General features: G+C 37.0%; 2 protein-coding genes across 2 annotated transcripts in view; both read left to right on the top strand.

Moving 5' to 3' along the window:
- LOC140145217 (uncharacterized) overlaps nt 1-5686 on the top strand; it is a 32477-nt gene extending 26791 nt beyond the window's left edge. Inside the window, exons 4-5 of the mRNA XM_072166989.1 lie at nt 1134-1342; nt 2203-5686. Of these exons, the coding sequence (XP_072023090.1) occupies nt 1134-1342; nt 2203-2373 (380 nt within the window). The 3' untranslated portion in view covers nt 2374-5686. The remainder of the gene's footprint in view (nt 1-1133; nt 1343-2202) is intronic.
- A 6162-nt stretch (nt 5687-11848) lies between these two features.
- On the top strand, nt 11849-20974 carry LOC140145216 (glutathione S-transferase 3, mitochondrial-like). Its single transcript, XM_072166988.1, has 5 exons — nt 11849-11974; nt 14935-14999; nt 17519-17576; nt 18188-18260; nt 19338-20974. The coding sequence occupies exons 1-5, from the start codon at nt 11849-11851 to the stop codon at nt 19436-19438; spliced, it is 423 nt and encodes a 140-aa protein (XP_072023089.1). The 3' UTR covers nt 19439-20974.
- The last annotated feature ends 4456 nt before the right edge of the window (nt 20975-25430 follow it).

Genomic DNA, 25430 nt, shown 5'->3' with positions numbered 1-25430 from the left:
TGGCAATTTACTCACAGAATATTGTACTCACTATACTCATCTACACATGGCTGCTATTGCACTTACCCACTTCTGGCACTGAGCTGGCGATATTCCTTCTGTCAAGAGGTTCTGACGGCTGAAACTCTTGACAGCGGATTATCCACGACTATGGAACATAAGCAAAAATAATCTGTTGTTATTTTCTGCTTTCAAGTGCAAAAACTCAACTAGATTATCAGCACCCGAGTGCAGAAATTATCCACCGCTGTGTATTAGTAACAAGAAAAGGGTGTTTTGCTTTGGAGTGCAAACCTTCAGAAAGTGAATTTTCAGCATCCCAAGCACAGACATTCCACCATTGAAAGTTCTGCAGAGGATGCAGGAGATCACTGCAGGATTACATACATTATACATAACTGCATCAATATGACCCATGTTGCAGATGCCTCTTTTCAGGTTTTAGCCTGAATTCAGGTTTTTTATGAGTCCAAATTCCAGCATTTTCATTTATGTTCAGCCTGTTCTGGGGCTTTTTGGTCTGCATTCACATGCTTTTCAGGTTTTTCTCACCAAGTTTTAGGTTTTTTGAGTGAAACTGAGTTCACAGAACTTTGTCAGTTGAAGTTTTTACAATTTGGCATCTGTCAAAGCCATTAAGATGGGCAATTGATTGGTGGATGGATGTGTAGTTAAGACACTGTAGAATATGTGTTTGAAGATAATTATGTATTTACATGTACCACAGAAATAAAACCAGAGAACCCAGACTCCCTGTACTGCCACATACAATACGCCACCGGATATGGGAGGAAAATTGGGGTATTTGTGTCCTTGCCGATAGTGTGCGGAAGCAAATAAAAACAATTTGGCATCTTATCTGAAGTTTTGAAGTATCACATTCACTCGTTCAGGTTGCATCTAGTGCAACTCTCAAGTACGTTTATTATGCAATAATACAATATTGCACTCACATGACAGCGACTGGACCTTCAGATCATTTCGAGCAAAACGGAATCCCCCAATTTTTGTTTCATGCTTGTATTGAGATGCCAGTCAAGTCCGGGTTCTCTGGTTTTAATTCTGTGGTATTTACTCATGTTTGCGAACTGTCTCTTACACAAAAACTGGTTTTATTCACATTCTGTGCATAGGAAGTAGTGGTTCTGTATGGAACCAACCCCGAGGCGGAGGCTACTCCTACTCCCAACAAGAAGGCAACTCATCACATGACTTCAATGATTCCTCATCACCCAGGGATTACAACCATCAGGTAGAACAGCTAATGCATCATCAGGGGGGTTACAACCACCAGGTAGAACAGCAACTCATGGCAATACAAGAAATATGCAGATGGGAGGAGGTAAGTGCATGAACTTAAAGGAAATTACATTTACTATCCAACCTCCCTCAATATCCAGACTTCTTAACTTTCTCCATGCTAGTGTCGGCTGCAGACAACAAGTGTCAAAAATATTTTGAAAATTCCGAAATTTCAGAATTGTACATTTTCATGACCAAATTTTGAATCAGCATGAAAAATACATTAAAATGAGTACAAGCAGGCCCAGTATTGGTTTGGTGGTTCTTGAGATAGTTCTTGATATTTTGAGAAAATTTGTCAAAACTTGGAACTTTTTATGTTGAAGCCTAGGGAGAGCATAAAAAACAAATCTTTGTTACCAGTTAGACACTGTCTTTTGTGAGGAGTAATAGTGATGCTCCTCTACAGCTTTTTTAAAGTCATATTGTAACATTTCCATAAGAAATAGAACTGTATTTCTTTTCCACAAAATGTTAGTTTTCACTGTCAGATATGTCTCTGTTGGACTGAGGTTGATCTTGACTGAGGTCCCTTCCCTTACGCCATGTGCAAACAGTGTTATGAATATCGTGTATGCGTTTGACTAATATTTTGATTGTAATAATTAAACAACATAATGCGTCTGCGTCAGATTTTGTCGCAATTACAGCACAAAAAGAGTTGATTTTCCAGGGTATGTTAGTTTGCCCCAAATATTTTCAGCCACTTCTCAAGATTTTCTGGGAACTGCGTTCTCATGTTCCTGCCTTTTTCTCTGCCCTGGAACTGACATTAATTATCTATATTGCATACAGCACTCTCATATACCATCTTTCAGGTTATTTTTATGTTCATTTTAGTGCTTTGAATTCATCAAATTACACCCAACTTAACGTAGATTTCTGTATCTTATTCCATAGTTTACCCAAGATCACCAAAGCCAGACCGCCATCATACTCAACATAATGCCAAAGGAAGGCCCAACAATAATTGGCCTAATTACTGAAACTCTGCTGAAGTTGAGGTTAAAACAATGTCTTTATGATTGGAATCAGTATGGTCCACATCGTCAGAGGGAGTACAAGCAATAACTGAAACACTGCTAAAGTCACGGTTACCCAATGTCCTTATTGACTGGAGTGAGCTATGTATTGTCCACATCTTCAGAGGGAGTACATGCAATAACTGAAACACTGCAAGGTTACACCAATGTCCTTATTGACTGGAGTGAACTATGTATGGTCCACATCTTCAGAGGGAGTACATGCAATAACTGAAACACTGCAAGGTTACACCAATGTCCTTATTGACTGGAGTGAACTATGTATGGTCCACATCTTCAGAGGGAGTACAAGCAATAACTGAAACACTGCTAAAGTCAAGATTACCCAATGTCCTTATTGACTGGAGTAAACTATGTATGGTCAGTAACATCAGAGGGAGTAAGTACAAGCAATAACTGAAACACTGCAAGGTTACACCAATGTCCTATAACTGAAACACTGCTAAAGGCAAAGTTACCCAATGTCCTTATTGACTGGAGTGAACTATATATGGTCCACATCTTCAGAGGGAGTACAAGCAATAACTGAAACACTGCAAGGTTACACCAATGTCCTTATGATTGCTGTGACTGGTACACATTGCCAGTAACAGCAATAACATGCACACTGTGCATGTTATTGCTGTTACTGACAATGTGTACCAGTCAGTGTGTACCAGGCATTGCACAGCCACTGAAATACATGTATTGTCACCTAACAACACAATAGGCTAGTCAGCTTTACATCAGGCCACTGCCAACTTTGTGTCTGCAATGTGTTGGAAGCAGCAAGTGTCAGAGATGTCTAACTTTGAAGTGCAGAAAGTTGATTTATACAATGCAAGCTATGGATGTTTTATGGCATATGACAAAATATATATATATATATAATAGTGGATGGCTTTGAGTGTACTATGTGATATGAGAATATACCTTATGAGTCATGAAAATACAGACTGAGCCAAAGACGAGTTCGGTATTTTCATGGCGAATGTGGTATATTCTTGTATCACACGAAAACAAGCCATCAAATATTATTATTATTATATAATATGAAGCTTTTTCGATGCTTTTTCAGTGCCCAAATCGACAGACCGCTGAAGAACCTTGTCGCAAAATATACATGTATTGCTCATGTTTTAATGTGTCATATTCATTGAAGTAACTTTGGCACCTTGATTAAACTTGGATTTGTTTTTGTCGCGGGATCTCCTGGTCCTCCAAGTGTCTCCTGGTTCAGCAGCAAATAACAAGGAGACAATTTTTAAGCCCTTCTGGGAACTTTTAATATTGAATGAATACCCAAGAATGAAAATTAATGATGTACATAAAGTAGGGCTGTTGTTGACAACGCTGTTATTGTTGACAATGATTTTCCTGATTGTCGACAAGCATGGACTAGTCTAATTGTCGACAAGAACTAGTTATTAAAAATATTAGAGATAAGCTTAAGATCAGCATTATTTACCATGAAATAACTTCTAAATTCTAGGTATAAAAAGTAATAATCGAGCGTAAGATGACAATGATATGGTGGATTAATAGACTTCATTTTGTAGTGGTAAGTTTCCGATTTGATTATGCATAGTTAACGGTATAGTATTTAGATGCAATATAAATAAGCAACGCACAATGGGGTCTCTGAAGTTATTATTTGGACCTTATTGATGTACCGTATTTATTCCAATAAGCGCCCAGGGCGCTTAACAAAGTCATTTTGGGTGGGTGCTTATTTTTTACCTTGTTTACCTAATTTTTTCGCAAGGGGCATTTATTAGAGACAAATTTACGAATGTTATAAAAGGGTCCCGAGATGTTCTAGTAGCTTTTCTGATGCAGAAAATGTATTGAAAGTTTACACAGGACTTGTAGTCCTGCAGCTATTTCACTGTATCGACATCTATCTCTCACTTCAACATTAATGGTACCCTTTAGCAAATTGAAAATACCCAGGGTGGGCACTTATTGGGGCATGGGCGTTTATTGGAACGAATACGGTATTGCTTTATCGACAACTTGGCTGACGTCGGATCTTGAGATATGGCGATTGTCAACAATAAAAGTCTACTCGACAGCAGCAAGCTTCAAAATAAACAGGCACCCAAAAGCCATTTACCCACTGGTCATAACATTTTGGCTCCTAGTCCAAAGCAAAATCATATAAACCAGGTTCTACATTTTTTTTTCAAATAGAGCCTGGTAGTTTAAGTAGGTTTTGTATTTAATGTGAAATTTAAATTTAAATGACTCTTGGTTCTTTTAAAATGGCTACTGGTTCACTAGATAATCACAGGACCAGGAAATGTTTTTTCCAAATGTGTGGCTCTTGGTCCAGATCTGCTTATTTTGATGCTTGGACATAAGCAGCCTTAACATTAAGTTGGATGTAGCCAAAATGTAGCAATTAGCAGAGAGCACAATCTTGTTCATAATTGGAAATTGAAATGATGCATTTCAAGTTATCAACCAATCAGAAATGCTGTTACATTAAATAGTGTCCAGGGGGTTAAAACATTTTTAGTGCTATTCTTATATTTGATATGTACAATGTAGAAATGTATATAGCATATAGTATTTTGTGTGCATACATAAGAGTCTATTTTTAATACTTGTGTGATATTTGGATTTGGGCTCAAGCTGTTGAAAGCATTTGATCATGACATTTGTTGATTTTGTTCACTTTGCAGGCAGAGCCTTATTTTGGAAGTAGAAGTAGGCTATAAAAGGTTTTAGTTTGTCTCTTGTTGGTGGCCTGAAAACCAAACTGCAAAATGCAGTTTTATTGTTCATTAATTTTTTTATTTGTAGAATCAGGATTTATGTTAACATATGCCTCTAAAACAATCATTTAATTGTCAAACCAGTGGTGCATGATAGTATAGGTCACGTCACATATGAAAATTATGTGTTGTGGGGACAACATTATTATTGAATTATTGAATTTCATTGATTTATTTCATACTGTTTGTAAACGAAATGTAAGAGAAAAAACTTGTGAAAAAAGTTATTTATATTTTCCTGAAAATATTGTTTTTCACCTGGATTTCTCAATAAAAAGCTCCCAAAAAGGAAATTTTTTTATCTGTAAATTAATAAAACTGACCAAGATCCATTTTGTTTTAGGACAATTCCAAGCGCATCATTATGCAGCATGAAGTTTGCATATGAATTTCTTTTTGATGCAGCAGCCAAACATGTAGGTGAATAGCATAATGGAAACTATTTTTGGTAAATGAATGATTAAGGTAGGAGAAACTTTTCAAAACCACCCAATTTTACTAACTTGCATATGCAAACTTTGCATTGCAGAATGATGCGCTTGAAATCGCTTCTTGGATAAGTTCATTAGTACACATCCCAGTTCAATAACCTCAAACTATAATAGGGCAAAATTTGACCTCAAGTTACAGAGTATGAGTTTTTGTACCCAAATTTTCAAAGGTCATTCAATGAATGTACGAATGTATTGGGTTAAAGAAGTGCACCCTGATAGATGAGAATGTTGTGGTTCCTAGTGTCAGTACACTTTTTATTTGCCTTCTGAACATTCCGTTCCATTAATACTGGTATTTGTCAATGTGTATACTGTATAGCTACAATGTGTGTAAAACTGAAATATTTTTTATAGAAAACTACATTATTCAGATTTCAGATTGTGTTTTGTATTAAGGGGGTACTACACTCCTGCCCAAATTTATGCCTATTTTTGCATTTTTCTCAAAAATTATAGCGCATTGGTGACAAGTAAGATATGCTTATAGGGGCAAGGACTACAACTACTGCACTGGAAATTTTATTTCAGCACAGACAGCAGTTGTGGAGTTACAGTCAAAAATGAGGGAAAATCAATATTTGATCAATAAATCAATAACTACTTGCCTTGAGTTGCTGAGTTTTCAGTGCAGTAGTTGTAGTCCTTGCCCTATAATATACATATCTTACTTGTCACCAATGTGCTATAATTTTTGAGAAAAATGCAAAAATAGACATTAAAATTGGCCAGGGTGTAGTACCCCTTAAAGTTATTAAAAAGTTTGTTTTAGTAACAGAACATAAAAATAACAAACTTTTTAATCTTTGAGATAACCAATCTGTCACTATTAAACATATCTTGATAAGGCTATATTAATTAAATTGTTTGTCTCAAAGCTCCTGCGCACGTTAGTAAATTATGCTCAATGAAAAAGTCATATTTCATTTTGTTTTCAATTTTTTTTTAAACAGTTTCTGTCCAAATTTTCCAAGAAATCAACCAAACCTGTATAAAAGTCAACATCGTATCATCATCGTATTTATTCCAATTCATTTCCAAGAATTCAACCAAACCTGTATAAAATCAACATCGTATCATCATTGTATTTATTCGTGATTCATTTCTGGGTATACCTGTAAACTACGCACATACCCTGTCTACCCACACACAAAAGATAGAACACATTCCGAAGACTAAAGAGCTTTTAGACAAACCATTAAATTAATGACTGTTTTTGAAAGATTTCATGACATACATGTTGAGCTAGCCGAAATACTTTTTCTAAACCGAAATTGTACATGTAAAAAATGGAGAATTTCCAACAATTTGGTGAATAAACTTTTAAATTTTACTGTAATTAAAGCACTTCATGCTTAAGGATATTTAAGTACACCATTAGGTTTTACAATTTTGCAAAAATTGAAAATTAATAAAAAAAACACCTGAGGGTACAATGTTTTAAGCTTACAAATATGGGACAATTGCAAAATGTACCTGCTTCTTATGAGCAAATGTTCTTAGTCATTGAGTACTTGTAAACAAAGTTTGGTAATTAATCTAATACTGGAACTTACTTTTTGCCTGATGGAAGCCTGGTGGATCCAAATGCAACGTACAGGGCGTAGCCAGCTTTCTTGGGGTGGGTTGTTGTGGCTGCACAATAAAAATTTAGGGGACCCGATATTATGCATATTTATTGTGACATTGTGCGTACGTAGCATGGAAAAAATTGCATTTTACACTATTTTGGCCCATGATGGGATGAATTTTGGTGGAAGATGGGCTCCTTGCCCCTTTCTTTTCCTTCCGGATTTTACTCTCATTTTTTTTTTGTCAGAGAGGCACTTTGCTCTTTATTTTCCGGTACTCTGCCCCCTGTCCCCTACCGCCCCCCCACTGGGTACGCTACTGGCAACGTAGTAAGGTTATAAAAAGTAAGTTCCAGTTTTAGATTTATTTCCAAGCACTGTAGCTACTTCTTTGATGTGCTGTGTAACAATTAGATTGTAAATAAATCTATACATAGTTTTTTATATCATTTGTTCAGCTTTATTTTTTTATTGTTGTCTATGTCTAAGTTTGAAATTCTTTGTCCTTAACATGGATAACACAAATAAATTTTTGAGGTCAAACTTTCTGTGGGCAGTGAAAATGGGCGATATACCAGTTGAAATCTATACACCCCCTATGGAAGCCATAATCTCCTACACTGAGGGTGAAAATTTCAAATGTAGTCACTCATTCAGTTAACTCCATTTGAAATTCACACTCCCTGCATGGAAGATTAAGGTCATGTCTTATAGGGAGTGTATGGATTTCAACTGGAATAGCCCAATGGATGCGATATGTTTTATTTTTTTGAATTTTGACCTACTTCGCACTAATTAATGTGCAGTCAGGCGATCAAATATGGACTATATCCTGCCTGGCATAGTACTTGCTCTATTGCACTTTTTTTGACTCACCCTGTACTTGCAAGTTAGTGTGTACATAATAATGCATCAATTGCGCATGGAAAACTTAATCTTGATATTATGTTCAGTGAGATCAAAATTTGTAGAAAAATTTATCATTTATCTAATAATTCCTTATAGGGGCACAATTATTCCTTGCAGGGGCACAAATTAAAGCCATAATGTACGAGCTTATAATATGAAATTGGTTCATTTTTTCAAACCTGATTTTTTGGCATATCTGTAATGTTTACACAGTTTGACATAATGTCGTAATGCAAAGAATTATGACATTATGTCGGTTTTATGTCCTCCTATAGAACTACATGTTAAACAGCCAAAATAGCCAGTAGGGTTTCTTTCACTTTACCTTGTTATTTCAGCTCAAAATGGACAGAAACCCTTCCCGATAATTATTACTAGCATTATTTGAGCATTTTGAGTTTATGATAACAATTTCAAAATTTGAAGGAAATGGTACATTAAGGCTTTAAACATGCTCAAACATGCTTAATTTTCGAGAGCTGCAACATTAATGTTTGGTACCTTGTAGGGTTCAACAGGTCAATGTGCATGTTGTGCAGGGGGTTTAAAATTAAAGTTGCTCCAATTTTCATAAAAATTTAGGTAAATTGTTCCTTAAGTTCAAGGCATTCAGGAAAAGAATAGTCTACAACGCAAAGTTCAGAGAGATAGGCACTCTATCCTGTAAAAAATGCAGGTTCAACTCCTTTGGCTTTTTTTTTTTTTATTTGAACCCAAATTATCTCTTAATTTAGCAAATTTTGGAAAAAATGGATTGTTGCTCAATTTTTTCAAAATTGTCAACCCAGTGACCCCCTTTTCAAGAATTTGTACCCGACCCTTTTTTCATTTGTTTATACCCAGGAACCCCTCTTTTTTAAACAACATTTGTAGGTAACAAACCCCTACAGTAGCATAGCTATAGGAGGGCAAATAGGGCACATGCCCTGGGTGTTGTCTTTGGAGGTGCTGCCTCGACCAATTAGCCACCCCAAGATCAATTCTGTACCCCCAGCTGAAAGTCAAAATTTTTGCATTTCAACAGAAATTGTTATGAAAGACTGAAATGCTCAACTTGATTATAACCAAATTAGTGGTATTTGTGCAAACAGATATTCAGCCTTTTGTAAGTAATTATTTCAGAAATGGGTGGGACAACATTCTGTTTCTATGCCTCAGTGAGCCACAGCCCATACAATATAGCCACTGTACTGTATACCAGTGGCATATCCAGGGGGCTGCAAATGGGGGTGATAAGGGGCAAGCCAACTTTCAAAAGGGGCAAGGCTACCTTTGAGATGGGCAATTTGTCCTCCCCTTAGTACGCCACAGCCCCTACGTCCCAAGCAGTAGTGATGCAGTGTCATGTCATGTGTACGAAGGCAGTTTGTTGCAGTGGTGTCGTAGTGTGGGTCATCATATGGGGGGGGCACCAGGTCTGATTGGGAGGCACAAGCCATTTTTTGGCAATTTTCCTATGAGATTTTCTAAATTTTGAAATTGATTGGAGGCATGTGCCCCTATGATGCTACGCCACTGGTTTGTTGGAACGCTCACAGCTCACAGAACCATGAAAATTAAGGCATTGACATCACTATACATGATCTTGAGGTAAACCACACTTAAGTGGCCCTCCCCCGCCCTCAGATTATTACAGGCTAGGCCTACATAAGATTATGGTAGGCCTACTATAAATTTTATCTGACAAAATGGACATGCATCGTGTCATTCTGGTAGATGGTGGTCTTAGAACAATAAGGCCAAAAAAAAAAATCAGGGTTGGCCCTTTTCAATTTTTTTTTTTAGATTTTAGTTTATAATTTTGATGGTTTTTTTTTGTTACTTTTTCTGTGTGTAAATTTCATTTCAAAGCAAAAGTTGGCCAACAACATTTTGTTAAGAAGAAAATCATTACCGTAAACTCATATAGGCCTAACATTTCATTATTTATTATAACTGTCCTAGATCCATGTTTGCCCCCCCTTTTTGATGTGCCAAGAAACCTTTGCCCCCACTTTTGATGTGCCAAAAATGCTTTGTCCCCCCCTTACACATGCAAGATTTTTGGGAACCTGAATTTAAAACCTATTGTCTTATGCGAGTGCAGCGTGCAGGCATATATTTGAATGTGTTCCTAACGTTTTCCTACACCTTTTAGGGCGTAATATAGAAACGGTGCCCAAACTATCTGTGCCATAATTCGCTTGCCCCCCCCCTTCAACCTGCCAAAATGCTTGACCCCCCTTTTCGACCTGCCAAGAAAATGCTTGCCCCCCCCTTTGACCTGCCAAAAATCTTTCCCCCCCCTATCCTTCCCCCCCCGGGGGGTACACATAATTATTGCACCACCCCTTATGTAGCCAGAGGTTTCCAGTGGTATAAAAATCTCAACTTTTTTTGAGACTAGTGGGGGGGATGAGGCTAGGGATCACGAAATGCCCTTTTAAAACAGCCGATCCGTGTTAAAGGAAGTTCTTGTTTCCATTCATCCAGGGGCGTGTATGAATGCAGTCAGCTGTTTCAGGTCAGAGACCAGAGTGCAGTTGCAACCAGTCAAGTGCTGTTACCGGTGTTCATTTCGTCACTTTCTTGCTTTGCAGAGTCTGATCAAGATTTTATAGTACTCATACCCAACTCTCAAATTGGTAAGCTTGATTAAATGAGAGGGGCATAATCGAATTTTAATCTGGGAGATATGACAAACTCCCCAACTCGATCACTCACTGAGATGGGTGTTGAATTCCACAGACATGACAGACATGATCATGGGCCACTGAGCATGCATGTGGCATTGAATGAATGACTTTGCATTTTAATGCATTTGAATGACTTTGCATTTTGCACTTGAAAGTGCTGAATTTCATTGGTTCCGGGATGTTCGGGCCTGAATGTCATCTACGCGGCGGTAGACGGCAGCCAGTGGCCGCGTCGTTGATGAACACGCTTGTTAAAGGCTTGCCTTGTTTATTTACTATAGTTCACGTCATGATCACTCATGCGCTGCATGACTATTTATCTATAAAGCAATTGATGTTGCGCGTCATACTGCAACATGGTGCGGTGCGTTTCAGAGATATTTTTTGCTGCAACTCAATGCAACTCGCTGCATTTCCAAGTTTCATGGTAAAAATGCAGTATCTTGCAGCACCGGCCCGCAAAGCAATTGGGGCGTAGTATGAACGAACCATTAGGCTAAGAGTGCAGTGCAGTAAAAAACATGTTCCATGTTCAGTTTTTCGAAAAAAGAAGGAAGAGGGTTTTTGAAATTTTTTTGATATTCTCACTCAACATACATGTATAATTGAAGACAGAGATAAAAATACTAGTTTGCGTCTGACGTCACTGTCAATCAAATTCCCTACGATCCTTGATTGGTATCTGGTACCGATCGGAGAAAAAGAATGGCAGAAAATGGTGGAAAATTATACACCTGGGTGGAGAGGAGTAATCGAGATAAAGTAGCTTACTCAAAGGGGATAACACGATGGCGTTGCCGGGGCTTGAACCCGTAACCTTCCGATTATGAGTCGGTGCCCGTTCCGCTCGGCCACCTTTATTAAAAAAGTAATCAATGTTGAATTTCCATTTTTCATTTGCAGACAAGATGGCAGTTTTGTCGGTTCTACCCAAGGAATACGGGTGCGTTATTTTCACTGGTTTATCGAGCTGTGTATTGCTGGGATACCTGACCATTAAAGTCAGCAGAGCCAGGAAAGAGTACGGAGTTGAGGTACATACTGTATGAACATGTTTACTTAATGTTTAATTTCCATTTTTCAAATTTTACAGACAAGATGGCAGTTTTGTCGGTTCTACCAAAGGAATATGGTTGTGTTATTTTCACTGGTGTAACAAGCTGGGTAATGCTTGCATACTTGGGATTTAAAGTCAGCAGAGCCAGGAAAGAGTACGGTGTTGAGGTATTACACTATCATAGCTTGCTCATATCATGCCTCAACATTTCATCAGGAATTGGCTACTCTAAAGTTTGTTCGGTTTATATAAGGCGAAAAAAATAAGACTCATAACACCGTGTATTGATACAGAATGGCATGCACACAGTTGGGGGCAATGCTTACGCTAGTTGTGCGTTGCGTAATGCGTGACTGGCGCACGCCACGCTTATGTGAATTTACGCCAGCATGAGTTGGGACTGTATTGGTGCGCGCAGTAACAAAAGCCAAATAATTTCCACCTTATATGTGACCCCTCGGCACAACTGAGCCCTGATGGCGCCAATCATCATTTTTGAGATATTCAACCAAAATATTCTGCTTGAAATTAGCTTTAAAATGATGTATATCATGTCTATAGTACTTGACATTTAAGAAGTGAAAAATCAATAAAACAGTCAATAAGTCCTTTGTTTCCTCTTGTTTATTGTTAAGTTCGATGGAGCATATCTCAATAGTGGCACTGGCGACATCCGGGCTCAGTTGTGCCGAGGGGTCACATATAAGGCGAACAAACTTTAGAAAAATTTGGCACACTCCTCATGGAAGACATGACCCACACAGGGGGTGTATGGATTTCAAATGGATTTGCCAATGCAAGAAGGTGGTTATATCCATGCAGTTTCAATGCTGTACCACATTATTTCACTAAGAAACCTGCACAGAGGGTGTAGATAACGCCCTTGTAGCAGAAACGGACACTAGTTGCTAGCTCCATTTCCATAATTATTTGATCTCAAAATGCACTCAATGTGAATTAAACCCCTTTTAGAAGGATAGATCTTCAAAAATTGCTTCCAAAGATGTTCAAGCCATTATCACATCATAGATCATATCAATTAGCTATAGGCGCACACTAGGTCTCTTTTACAGGTTTTTTTAGTTATAAAAATAAAATCAAGACAAAGTGGGCTAAAACTTATAGCTTTACTTATAGCTTTACTTGTTTTTCTGAAAAACATTAACACATGTATAGCTTTTTAGATTAGAGAGGCAAACCTTTTTGTTTGATCTTATCGCATGTCATTCATATTCACTACACTATTGGGCTATTCCAGTTGAAATCCATACACCCCATTTTGAAAACATCTTAATCTTCTACAATGAGGGGGTATAGATTTTGAAATGGAGTCACCCACTCAGGTAACCCCATTTGAATTTCACGCTTCCTATTTGGGAGATTAAGGACATGTCTTCCATATAAGATGTGTATGGATATCAACTAGAATAGTCCATTTCATGTCACAATATTCAGCATCATACCATTTTATGCCTTTGTACCTTCAATGGCAAGTTATCCATAATAATACAAACAAACTGTATAAGGCTGGACAAAGTGCAATGTGTTTCCAGCAGCGTTCAATTTACCTGGCATAACAGAGGAAAATGCTCCCCATTTTGGACAACCTACACAAATTTCATCTTTTATTAAAGCATTTTTTTAAACAATGTAAACATATATGCTAATATCATAAGAACATACGTACCTAAATAATGTTTTCCCTAAAAATTGCTGTGCAAATTTTTCAAAGTAAACCGAACCCTGGTTCCTGTACCGGTAACATGATAGTCCTCGCTAGAACACTCTACACTTAGTATGCTATGCTATGGTGCCAGCTTGTGGTGATAACAAAATTTCATGAACATACGCGATGTGTTTACAGATATTGACCTTTAAATATGCGGACACAAATTATTGGCTATAATACAGGTTATTGAAAAAGTATAATGATTGACCATGCCATGTCTTGTGACGGAACATAAGTACGCTTTACAATCACCACATTATGTGACGTATTATGTGATCCAACAATTTAGGCATACACTAGCCACCATTTTTGGACATCGCATGATTGCGCATTTGATATGTGATTGGTTGCTAGCAGTATTTCCTTAAATCAGTTATTCATTTTTAGAGGGGTAATGGAAGAAGATAAAGTAAAATTCTTGTTTTGTTCTCAAATTTAAAAGAAGAAAATGTGTCGCAGATGAAATTAAAAAAGGGAAAAGTGACGGTTATGAATGAGGTTAATGGTTTTGCATCAATTATTTTTTGGGTATGCGCCTCTCGTTTCCAGCTTAGATAATGTCACAATACCCTCAAAATGACTGATGTGCAGTCATTAAAAGAAGGGGCACTTTGTGTTCCACAGCCTCATCTTAGCATAATTAATGCACCCTTGAGTGACTTTAGAGAAATGCATGATTTGAGCCTATATTTTTGTAGTCATACAAGTCTGTGCAGTATTCAGATCAAGACAACATGCTAAATCTGAGGCTACTACGCTTGATACTACGGTTTATTCTGCACAGTACGCGTATAAGACGGCCTACTACGGGCTGTGTGCATTGTAATGTACAAAAAGTAGCCCGGGTTCGGAAGAGTAACCTTAGATCATGCACTGTCTAGATCAAAATCTCTGCATGTACTTCATTGAGACTAATTATAAGGGGTTGTGCGATAATAATGAGCCAGGGGGATTTTAATATGGCGTGCCACAAATCACTTGCCCCCCCTCTCGGCCTGCCAAAAATCACTTCCACCCTCCCCCTCCCCGGCCTGCCAAATTTTTGGGTTCCCAATTTGCAAATGGTCTAGATATATGATGCGAGTGTAGTGAGCAATAAATTTTGCACATTTAATTATTTCTGTAGTTATTTCCTAAGCCTTTTAAGAGCGTGTTATTTAAAAGGTGCCATGTAAATGTGTGCCAAAAATTGCTTTCCCCCTCTCTTGGCCTGCCAAAAATTGCTTGCCTCCCCTCTCGGCTTGCCAACAAATCTTTGCCCCCCCCCCCCAATTTTACCCTCCCCCGGGCTCATACTTATTGCATAGCCCCTAGTATAAGCAATGTCATCTTTATCCTTAAGATCAGTAAGTTAAGCATATTTGTTAAGATGATCACCATCTTTTCTTTTCTTTGCAGTACCCAGCTATGTACAGTGATGAACATAATGTATTCAACTGTGTACAGAGATCCCATCAGAACACGTAAGTGTCATAGGCTTCATACGAAGTCCAAGTCCAAGTTTTGAAATCTACATATGAAGTCCCAAGTTTTGAGATATTTCCTCAAAATATCAAGAACTATCTCAAGAACCACTGAACAATATTAGGCTTGTTTCCTCATTTTAATGTATTTTTGGTGCTGATTCCAAATATGGTGATGAAAACGTACAATTCTGACATTTTTGAATTTTACAAAGAATTTTGGAAACTTGTTGTCTACAATCTCACATACAGAGTGTTAGAGGGGTTGCAAATGAGCAAACAGGAAAATAATTACATCACTTTTACATTAAAACCCCCTGAGCACTACCTGCCAATCTAACATTGCCTCTGATTGGTCAATTACATGATATTTTCATTTTAATCACCAATCAGAATGAAGTTTTGCAAATAATTCATTGCGTGGTGAAATTGAATACCTGAGTGGAAGAAGGGCCCAACTCCATCAAAACTGTTTTTGAGATATTAAGAAAAAACTTCATATTTGGAAAAGTTTTATAGACAGAATGTTTTCATCTTCAGGGGACCTTCAATACATGAACATACAATATTACATACATTCGAAATTATATATGATGTTTCCATGGCAATGGTACAGGTCTTAATACGAGTTGGAGTTGGGCCCTTCTTCCACTAATATACAAGGTACAAGATACAAGATACAGTTCCGTAAGCAGATGTGTTATAAATAGCTACAGAAATTTGATAATTATCCATTAATTGCACAGGTAGAAGCATGTAATATGCTAGCAAGAAAGTTTATTGTAGTAAGAAGCAGATATGATGGATGGACAATACTCCGCTTTGGCCATTATATTTGTGGAAGAAGGGCCCAACTCCAATTTTTTACAAAAATGAGTTAGACCCAGCATTTTATTGCCAGCAGAATGTTCTTCCTTATGGTGAAAGATGAGCCAAAATCCTCTCTCTAAATAGTCTTCCACTGCCACTGAATCATGGTTTTCATGGAAGAAAGGCCCAACTCCATGGAGTTGGGCCCTTCTTCCACAAATATAGGGTTAAAGAGGAATTTTGTTCATCCATGAAATCTGCTTTTCACTACAATAAATTTTCTTGCTAACATATCACATGAGTTCTACTTGTGCAATTAATGGTGATTACCTAATTTCTGTAGCTATTTATAACACAGAACTGGCACTTGCAGCATATTAGTGGAAGAAGGGCCCAACTCCAGCTCAGTATTAAGACCTGTACCGCTGCCATGGAAACATCATATATAATTTTGAATGTATGTACTATTGTATGTTCATGTATTAAAGGTCCCCTGAAGATGAAAACATTCTGTCTACAAAACTTTTCCAAATATTAAGTTTCTTCTTAATATCTCAAAAACAGTTTTGATGGAGTTGGGCCCTTCTTCCACTCAGGTATTCAATTATTCTAACAATGTTGCTGATTGGTCCAATTGATAATGAAAACTTATTTTTGTCCAATCGGCAGGTAGCTCTCACAGGGTTAATTGTTTTAAATACATTGCAGGTGATGAGTTGGTCAAAGATGTTGTTTGGTGAAAAGGAAAAGGCACTCAGAACAAGGACGAGGGGGCCTATTCACTCAACAACATCTTTGACCAACTCATCACACCCTCAACGGTTCCTGTTGCCTATAAAAAAGTAGTCAGATATGATGATTTGCCAGTCTGATGAAACCACTACACAGTGTCAACACCCTGTATTATAATATTTTTTTCCATACAGCTCAATACTCCGTTGAAATCAATATTCTATTATTGACACAGATAAAGAAAGTTTACATATGCATTGTGTTATAGGACGTGCACCTGGAACTTAACTAAATGGGCTAAACGTTTCCTTTATACCTATAAAGTATAATTGTCATTCTCAAAATTAAATATATATCAATTTTTACATTGGATTTCAAATTTTTTACATTAAAAATGCAGTAAAAGATATCCACAGCAAGCTGCAAGGCCCCGCTAATTAGTGGACTGCTTTTCGAGTGAGTGTACTGGAAACAAAACTCAGTGGTTGTACCTGAAAACAGATTTTTTTCTTGTAATAGAAACATCATATGGAGTACTAGAGCATGCACAAATCGTAATATGTGTAGAATATGGAAACGCTGTGGTATCTCATATGATAGTCATGGTATGCTTAGCCTAAGTCGCTTGGCCTATCTCGAACAAAATCGCGATGCGTAGCTGTTAAAAAACGAGAGGATTCGCTGTACTATCACGGCAATTTTTAACTCAAAGATATAGGGATGATGACGATGTGCACTAGGTGTAGTTGTGAAACATTACTAAAAATGTGAGTAGTCAACATCATCATTGGAATTATTTACAATGAACCATGTGAACTGTTTCAAGTACTTCTTTCCAAGATTGAGATATACCTGATATTTGTCTCGCCAGACTCAAAAAAGCAGTTTTGCTGTGATATGGACGTGAAAAGGTGACAACAAGCACCCACAAATACAACATAACTACTGTCATTTTATTTGCTCTTTTAATCTTACAGATTGGAGTACTACCCATCGTTTTTGTTCTTTCTGATGGTATCAGGGCTGAGACATCCTGTAAGTATAACCTGTCGTCAGTTGTAAGCCAAATTTGACGTAACTTTAATAATCAAAGACAGAATTAAAGACTAGTTTGCGTCTGACGTCATCTGTCAATTAAACTTGGGCACAGTTTGTTTAGGAGTGAGGTGATGATTGAGTTTCTGTCCTGTGCATGTAACAGTTGATGTAGTGTGTGTGCTGGCTTCATACACACTCTTATGCCGTATGAGCTGTAAATAGTACTAAATACGTTTTAAAACAGATAAATAGATAAAATTAATAGCCAGGATTTGGTAATTTTGAGGTGTGTTGTCTACCTACTCTGCCAGAATTCATGAAAATTTACAAAACGTCACTGTGTAATACAGCGGACCAGACCTTCATTTTTGAGGAGCTTGATTGCACCAGAGCTCCTACAGCACTCCTTAACAACATTTCATGATTTACTGAGCTCCTCACTACTTGAATCCCTATGTTTAAAATACAGATATTTTAGATTGAGCTCCTTGTTGAGCACCTTAGTAAACTTAGGAGAGTGATTAACAGAGCTCCTGCAATTTTCAAAAAATTGTCCTGGCTCCATAAAAATCTATTATATTTATAATTTTGTTTTTCTCTGTACACAGAGGGCAGCGTCATCTCTGGGTTGCGTTTGGGTGCTAAGCCGATTTGTCTATGCACATGGATACTCCACTGGTGGTAAGATATGAGGCTATTCCAGCTGAAATCTATACACCCCATATGGCCTTAATCTACCACACCAGGGGGTGGGGGGGGGGGAAGGGTATATTTCAAATGGAGTCACCCATTCAGTTAATTCCATATGAAATTCACACTCCCTCTTTGAAAGATTAAGGTCATCATGTCTTCCATGGGGGTGCTTGGATTTCTATCAGAGTTCTCTCACATTTAATTACCATCAGCATTGTTTCATACTCATTGCCGAATGTGTAGAGTGTGCACAGCCTACACACAGAAGTGAGTTTATGATATGGCTAATTGTCATGAATTATCTGCACCTTCTTTAAGGAACAAATTATGTCGCGCTCATCGTGTGACCTGACCTTGACTAATTAGCAGAGCAAAATGTCACGTGAAATATCAAAAGCGTTATTCTTAATAAGAACCACTGAGCCAATTTAAATGTTTGTTTTCACTGTGTGATCACATTATCCCCTTTTAATTTCAAGCCAAACAAATGAGGTATAACAAAGAAAATTGCGATTTCATTCCAGCGCCTACAATGTGCGTACATGTAATACCGTGCTGCACGGAGCATCACGCTCGACGTGTGTACACATAAGCTAACATGACATCAACGGGACATGTTAGCAAGCACTCGATCGGTGAACTCTGAATAAAACCGGGTCTCCCCGGTTTTAATATAAAAAGTTAAATTTTACTATTAAAGTACTTCAGGCTTAGTCTTTTACGTGGTATTTTAGTACACCACTGGGCATTATAATTGATAATTATGCAAAAATTAGAAATCCAAGTAAAATTGAGGGCGTCGCTGTGAAGCAAATCACACATTATAACTTCATACGCATTTTTCACGCCGATGCCAAATATGGTCATAATGCAAATTTACATTTCTGAAATATTGAATTTTTAAAAACAAAATTTGAAACTTGTCGTCACCCATGTGGGGGAGTTAACCAAGGTGTAAATAGCATGATGTGATGATATTGGACCATCCTTCTTGAGGCATGTGTTCATAAATTGTTGTGTCAAGTGTTTTTATCATATCAAAATATTATCTTTTTGTTGTTACAGATCCGAAGAAACGCAACAGAGGAGCATTTGGTGTTCCAGCCATCCTTGGCTTGATGGGTTTGACCGCATACACAGCTTTGGCCCAACTTGAAGTGGTTTAAATCAATAAAAACAAAACAAAAAACCCACACATACAATCATTATGTTAAAACCATAGACTGAAAAATATACAAACCATTCACCAACAGTATTCCCTGTGCTTTGTATGCTAATAATTATCACCTATTCATATGGGCTAATTGCTTGGACGCCTGTGTCAAACAAATAACATAATACGTTTGTGTCTTGGGAGGTGTATTAGGTTTATTATAAGCCCTGCGGTGCCTATGTACGTTTGCGGGAAATCTACAGGGTACAGGCACAGAACAAGTGAGCGTTTTTGTGCATATGCTTCATGGAACGATTGACCCTCATTAACAGATAACGCTGGACTTTGCCTGTTGGGGAATGTTCTACATATTTTCTTGTTTATGGTTAAAACTGCTCACCATATACTACATGACTAGATCAAGCTGTCATTTCTAAATGATTAATAACTATTTTAACAAGTTGTTGAAAATTAGGATTTCTCCCTCACAAGACGTGACTGAAGAATAGCATCACCCATCTATTTATATCATTTAATAGAAAATGACTTTGCATCGGTTATTTTTCTGGTATTGTGAAAATTATAAACATTTTGTCTTTGGAACCGAGGAATATTCCGAGGTCCAAGCAACATGTTCAGATTTTTCACAAACCCAAAATTAACTGATGCAAAATCATTACCATCAGCTTTGAGAAGATTGTTGGGTCATTAATAAAAAGAAGTATTTTATCAGCCAGCCTTGTTTTTCATGAACTTCACCCATGGTATAATGATATACATAGTGGTAAATGTAAATAGAAAGCAAATTTATACTTCTACGCTACTCAAATTTGGTACACTCACCGGAGCGCTTTTACCGGGTCAACAGGCGTCTTCAGCAATAACATCTGTTGACCCGGTGAAAGCGCTCTGGTGAGTGTACCAAATTTGAGTAGCGTAGAAGTATAAATTTGCTTTCTATTCATCCATGGTGTTGTCTTTTTTAAAGACATTTCTTGTTTCAGTTACCTAACCTGAAACTACTGTACCTCTTGCAAGACTATCATTCATGCTGTGTGGTGAGAAAAAGTCACTAGTTGATGTAATCTAAGCAGCGGAGGAAAATGTGATTTGGGAAGCCAAAAAACGTACCATGATTTTCAAATAAATGCAAAAAAACAATTTCCTGAAAAACACACGCACACACACCCCCACAAAAAAAATTTACAAACACAAAATTACTTCTTATTCAAGGTTAGAACCAGTGAAATACTGCTACTTTTTTAGCAGTAACAGTATTTCTCTGGTTCCAACCTTGAATAACAAGTAATTTTGGGTCCATGACTTTTTTTTGTTCAATTTTTGTAAAAAAATTTTTTTAAACACAATTGCAGCCGCAAAAACCGCAATCATGTTTTCCTCCAGTGCTTAATGTAATCCAACTTACCATTTTAGTTTTTGTACAAAACAAGCAAGTTGTCTTAAGGTGACCAAAAAATTATTAAAAAAAACCCTGTTCTATGGGCCTGACCGGCCCAGAATTGATGTTGTGTAGAATTTTCCTTTTTTTTTTTTTTCCGATTTGTCAGATTTTGGTGATATTTAGGGTAATTTTAGGTTTTTTGATCGCCTGAACTAAAATATACAAAAGAATGGTGAATCATGTTATTGATGTTATCAAATGTTTTCTGTTGACATCTACATAGGGGCAATATTTCAAGGATTTTATGCCTTTAGTGAGTGATTATTATTCCAAATACCAAATTATAGAAATTAGGTAAGAATATATATATTTTTGATGCGATCTGATCTTTAAAAGTAGTCAAGATTCAGCAGGTGCTTATTTAAGCAGTTGGACCTAGTCAAGATTCAACAGGTGTTTATTTAAACAGTTGGCTCTAATCTTGCATAACTTTCCCCTTAAAGGAGTATTTTGTGATCCTTGCATCCTCTTTTTATTGCATTTTTCAGTAGATATTCACAAAAAAGGCTTATTCCCAAAATTTCAGTTGATTCCGATTTTGCGTTTGCGAGTTATGCATGATTATGTGTATTACACTGCTCCATAGACAATGTGTTGTAATTTCGTTCTGGCTCACGATATCTTTAATAACCGAATTTATCTGCAAGAATTTTTTTATAAATAAACATTATGTATTCAGCGGTTTCCAGTGATATAAAAATCTCAACTTTTTTTGAGAAAAGTGGGGGGATGATGCTGTGGATCACGAAATGCCCTTTTAAATTACACCATTAACAAGTGATACAGTTTCTATATCAAAGTTTTATGTATACAGAGTATCAAAATAATTGGTACCCATCGGTATTGAAAAGGCCTGTTTCTTCCAAATGTTACATTGATTCATATTGAAATGACCGGAATTTATAGTTTTATGACCGTTTATAACATTTATCCATAAACTAGGTGGCTCTGATGTTGCATTTTGATGTGGCAGTCTTGTCCAAAATCACTAGGGATTACCAATCATTTTGATACAGCCTGTACAGTATGAGAATAGAAAAAGTTAAACATAATATTTTTTATTAAATGTTCTAAATTATTACAATGAAATATAATTATAAACATCTTTTGCAGCTGTCAATGGAGCCAATATGTGCCATTTGGCAAAGCTTTACGGTATATCCCTTTAACCCCCTGGACACTGCTGGTCATCTAACAGCATTCCTGATTGGTTGATAACTTGAAATGCTCATTTCAATTGCCAATTATGACTAGGCTTTCAAACTTGCTTTTGCAGATGATCTTGTTAATACCCTCTCTTAAGGTTGGTCTGAACCCTGGAATTATGGAAACTTTCGGGCCTCATAACTTCTAAATTGTTGGTCTAAAGTATATAAAAGTATACATATTTAGAATGGCAAAGACTTGATAAGTTCATCTGTGAGGTCAAATTTGGGCCAAAATGGCACTTTTGGCCCAAAATCTAAAATAATGTTTTTGGCCCACTTCTTTTTTGTGCATCGTAACAAAAAAATTCTTGGGCCAAAATTAGTTTTTTCTTAATTTTTTAAAAACTAGATCAAAATATCTGGGACACTTTTTTCATTTTTTGAATTTCAACTAACTTTGAGAAATTTGCCAAAAATGGTCAAAAAATGCTGATTTTTCAAAAAAATCATAAAAAAGCCCGATTTTGGCACAAATTTCAAATATTTTTGGTGAAATTGGTCAAAATTCAAAAAATGAAAAACGGGTCCTAGATATTTTGATCTAGTTTTTAAAATTAGTTTCAAAAAACTTTTGGCTCAAGAATTTTTTGTTACGGTGCACAAAAAAGAAGTGGGCCAAAAACCGTTATTTTTGGGATTTTGGGCCAAAAGTGCCATTTTGGCCCAAATTTGACCTCGCAGATGAACTTATCAAGTCTTTGCCATTCTAAATATGTATACTTTTATATACTTTAGACCAACAATTTAGAAGTTATGAGGCCCGAAAGTTTCCATAATTCCAGGGTTCAGACCAACCTTAATTGGTTCAAAATTGGACACACTATTCATTTTGGCCAATCGGCAGGTAGTTCTCATGGGGTAATAACTTACAGGTTGGAAACTATTGTTGGCTGGCTGTTGGATCTAATCTTGCATACCTTTAAATACACCATGCGGTTTCCTTGAACAAGTTATACAGTTTATATATGTTCAAAGTTTTATATAAATTTATATGAGTATAGAAAAAGTAAAAATATGTAATATTTGTTAATGTACAAAATCTATTGTGATAAAGTATATAATTATAAAAATCTTTTGCAGCTGTACACATAATGGTTCTTGGCCCTCTGCAGGGACAGGGTTTGAATATAGCCCACTGCATTCCCAACATTATTTGGGCTATTACATTTGAGTTATTAGACAGGGGTGTAAATTCCAAATGGAGTTACACATTCAAGAAACCCCATTTGAAATTTGCGATCCATGTGTGAAAGATGGGGGTGTATGAATTTCAACTGGAATATCCTATTTTGGGACAGATGACACTGAATGGGTGGCTCCATTTGAAATTCACATTCCCTGCGTGGAAGATTAATAAAGTCATGTCTTCCATAGGGGGTGTATGGATTTCAAGTGGAATAACCCATTTTGGAGCAGACAACACTGAATGGGTGACTCCATTTGAAATATCCACCCCCTGTGTGAGAGATTAAGGTCATGTCCGCCATAGGGGGTGTATGGATTTCAAGTGGAATAGCCCATTGCAGTGAATCTGGTGTAGAATGGAAACACAAACATAACATTGTTGCAATTTTAATGCGACTAATTCTAACAGTTATCATCATGGAGGTTAAAAAGGTAGTCATAATTATCTATGCTGAATTGGGAGAAATGTTTTTGCAAAGGTGAATAAATTTGATTTGTATAATAAATAGACTCACTGAATAGTGTTGGTGCTGCATTCATTTCGATTATTATCTTGTCCGGACACAGTTTTCAGTGACCAGTTTAGTCGTGGTAATATAGTAGGACTATCATAGAGCGCCATATATTGTCCATACACAGCAAAAAGTTACAAAGCAATGTTGAAATTTTTGGGTCACTTTATTCTGTCCTTAAACAGGTCAACAACTGTTTCCTTGCTAACACTTAAAGGTACTTCGCCAACAATTTCATTCAGGGGCATGTTAGTAAAAAGAATTAAAAAATACTAAAATTCACATGAGGGTTCGAACCACTGCCAAGGCACTATGAATGCTAAAGAGTAACAGGCGACGATGCCACGGTGCCCGTGGTTAATGTCTTTTTCAATTTTGGTGATTTTCAAAGATATACATATCAACACGTTTCTAGTGAATTGAAAATCAGATTTTGGTAGGAATACAGTCATAGTAAGACATATGACTCTTATTTGTCCATTTGCTACTGAAGATAGCATTGGTAATGGCATCACATGCTGTCTACTGAAGATAGCATTTGCAATGACATGAGATGCTGTCTGCTGAAGATAGCATTGGTAATGACATTAGATGCTATCTACTGAAGATAGCATTGGCAATGACATCAGATGCTATCTACTGAAGATAGCATTGGTGATGACATGAGATGCTGTCTACTGAAGATAGCATTGGTGATTACATGAGATGCTGTCTGCTGAAGATAGCATTGGTAATGACATCAGATGCTGTCTACTAAAGATAGCATTGGCAATGACATGAGATACTGTCTACTGAAGATAGCATTGGTAATGACATCATTTGCTGTCTATTGAAGATAGCATTGGTAATGACATCATATGCTGTATACTGAAGATAGCATTGGTAATGACATAAGATGCTGTCTACTGAAGATAGCATTGGTAATGACATCATATGCTGTCTACTGAAGATAGCATTGGTAATGACATCACATGCTGTCTACTGAAGATAGCATTGGCAATGACATTAGATGCTGTGTCTACTGAAGATAGCATTGGCAATGACATGAGATGCTGTCTGCTGAAGATAGCATTGGTAATGACATCTGATGCTGTCTACTGAAGATAGCATTGGCAATGATATGAGATGCTGTCTACTGAAGATAGCATTGGTAATTACATTAGATGCTGTGTCTACTGAATGCCATGAGATGCTGTCTGCTGAAGATAGCATTGGTAATGACATTATATGCTGTCTACTGAAGACAGCATTGACAATGACATGAGATGCTGTCTGCTGAAGATAGCATTGGTAATGACATCTGATGCTGTCTACTGAAGATAGCATTGGCAATGATATGAGATGCTGTCTGCTGAAAATAGCATTGGTAATGACATCTGATGCTGTCTACTGAAGATAGCATTGGTAATGACATCACATGCTGTCTACTGAAGATAGCATTGGCAATGACATGAGATGCTGTCTGCTGAAGATAGCATTGGTAATGACATCTGATGCTGTCTACTGAAGATAGCATTGGCAATGATATGAGATGCTGTCTACTGAAGATAGCATTGGTAATGACATATGCTGTCTACTGAAGATAGCATTGGTAATGACATCACATGCTGTCTACGGAAGATAGCATTGGCAATGACA

Source organism: Amphiura filiformis, unplaced genomic scaffold, assembly GCF_039555335.1.
Source record: "Amphiura filiformis unplaced genomic scaffold, Afil_fr2py scaffold_174, whole genome shotgun sequence".
NCBI lineage: Eukaryota > Metazoa > Echinodermata > Ophiuroidea > Amphilepidida > Amphiuridae > Amphiura > Amphiura filiformis.
The sequence above is the reverse complement of the archived record's forward strand: the minus strand, read 5'-3'. Positions and strand labels throughout refer to the sequence as shown.

Bases quoted from the DNA above. Each gene is read 5' to 3' on its own strand.
- LOC140145216 (XM_072166988.1), top strand. From the start codon at position 11,849: ATGGCAGTTTTGTCGGTTCTACCAAAGGAATATGGTTGTGTTATTTTC. The intron at 15,000-17,518 runs GTAAGTGTCATA...TTAATCTTACAG, and splicing joins CAGAGATCCCATCAGAACAC to ATTGGAGTACTACCCATCGT. The intron at 17,577-18,187 runs GTAAGTATAACC...CTCTGTACACAG, and splicing joins TATCAGGGCTGAGACATCCT to AGGGCAGCGTCATCTCTGGG.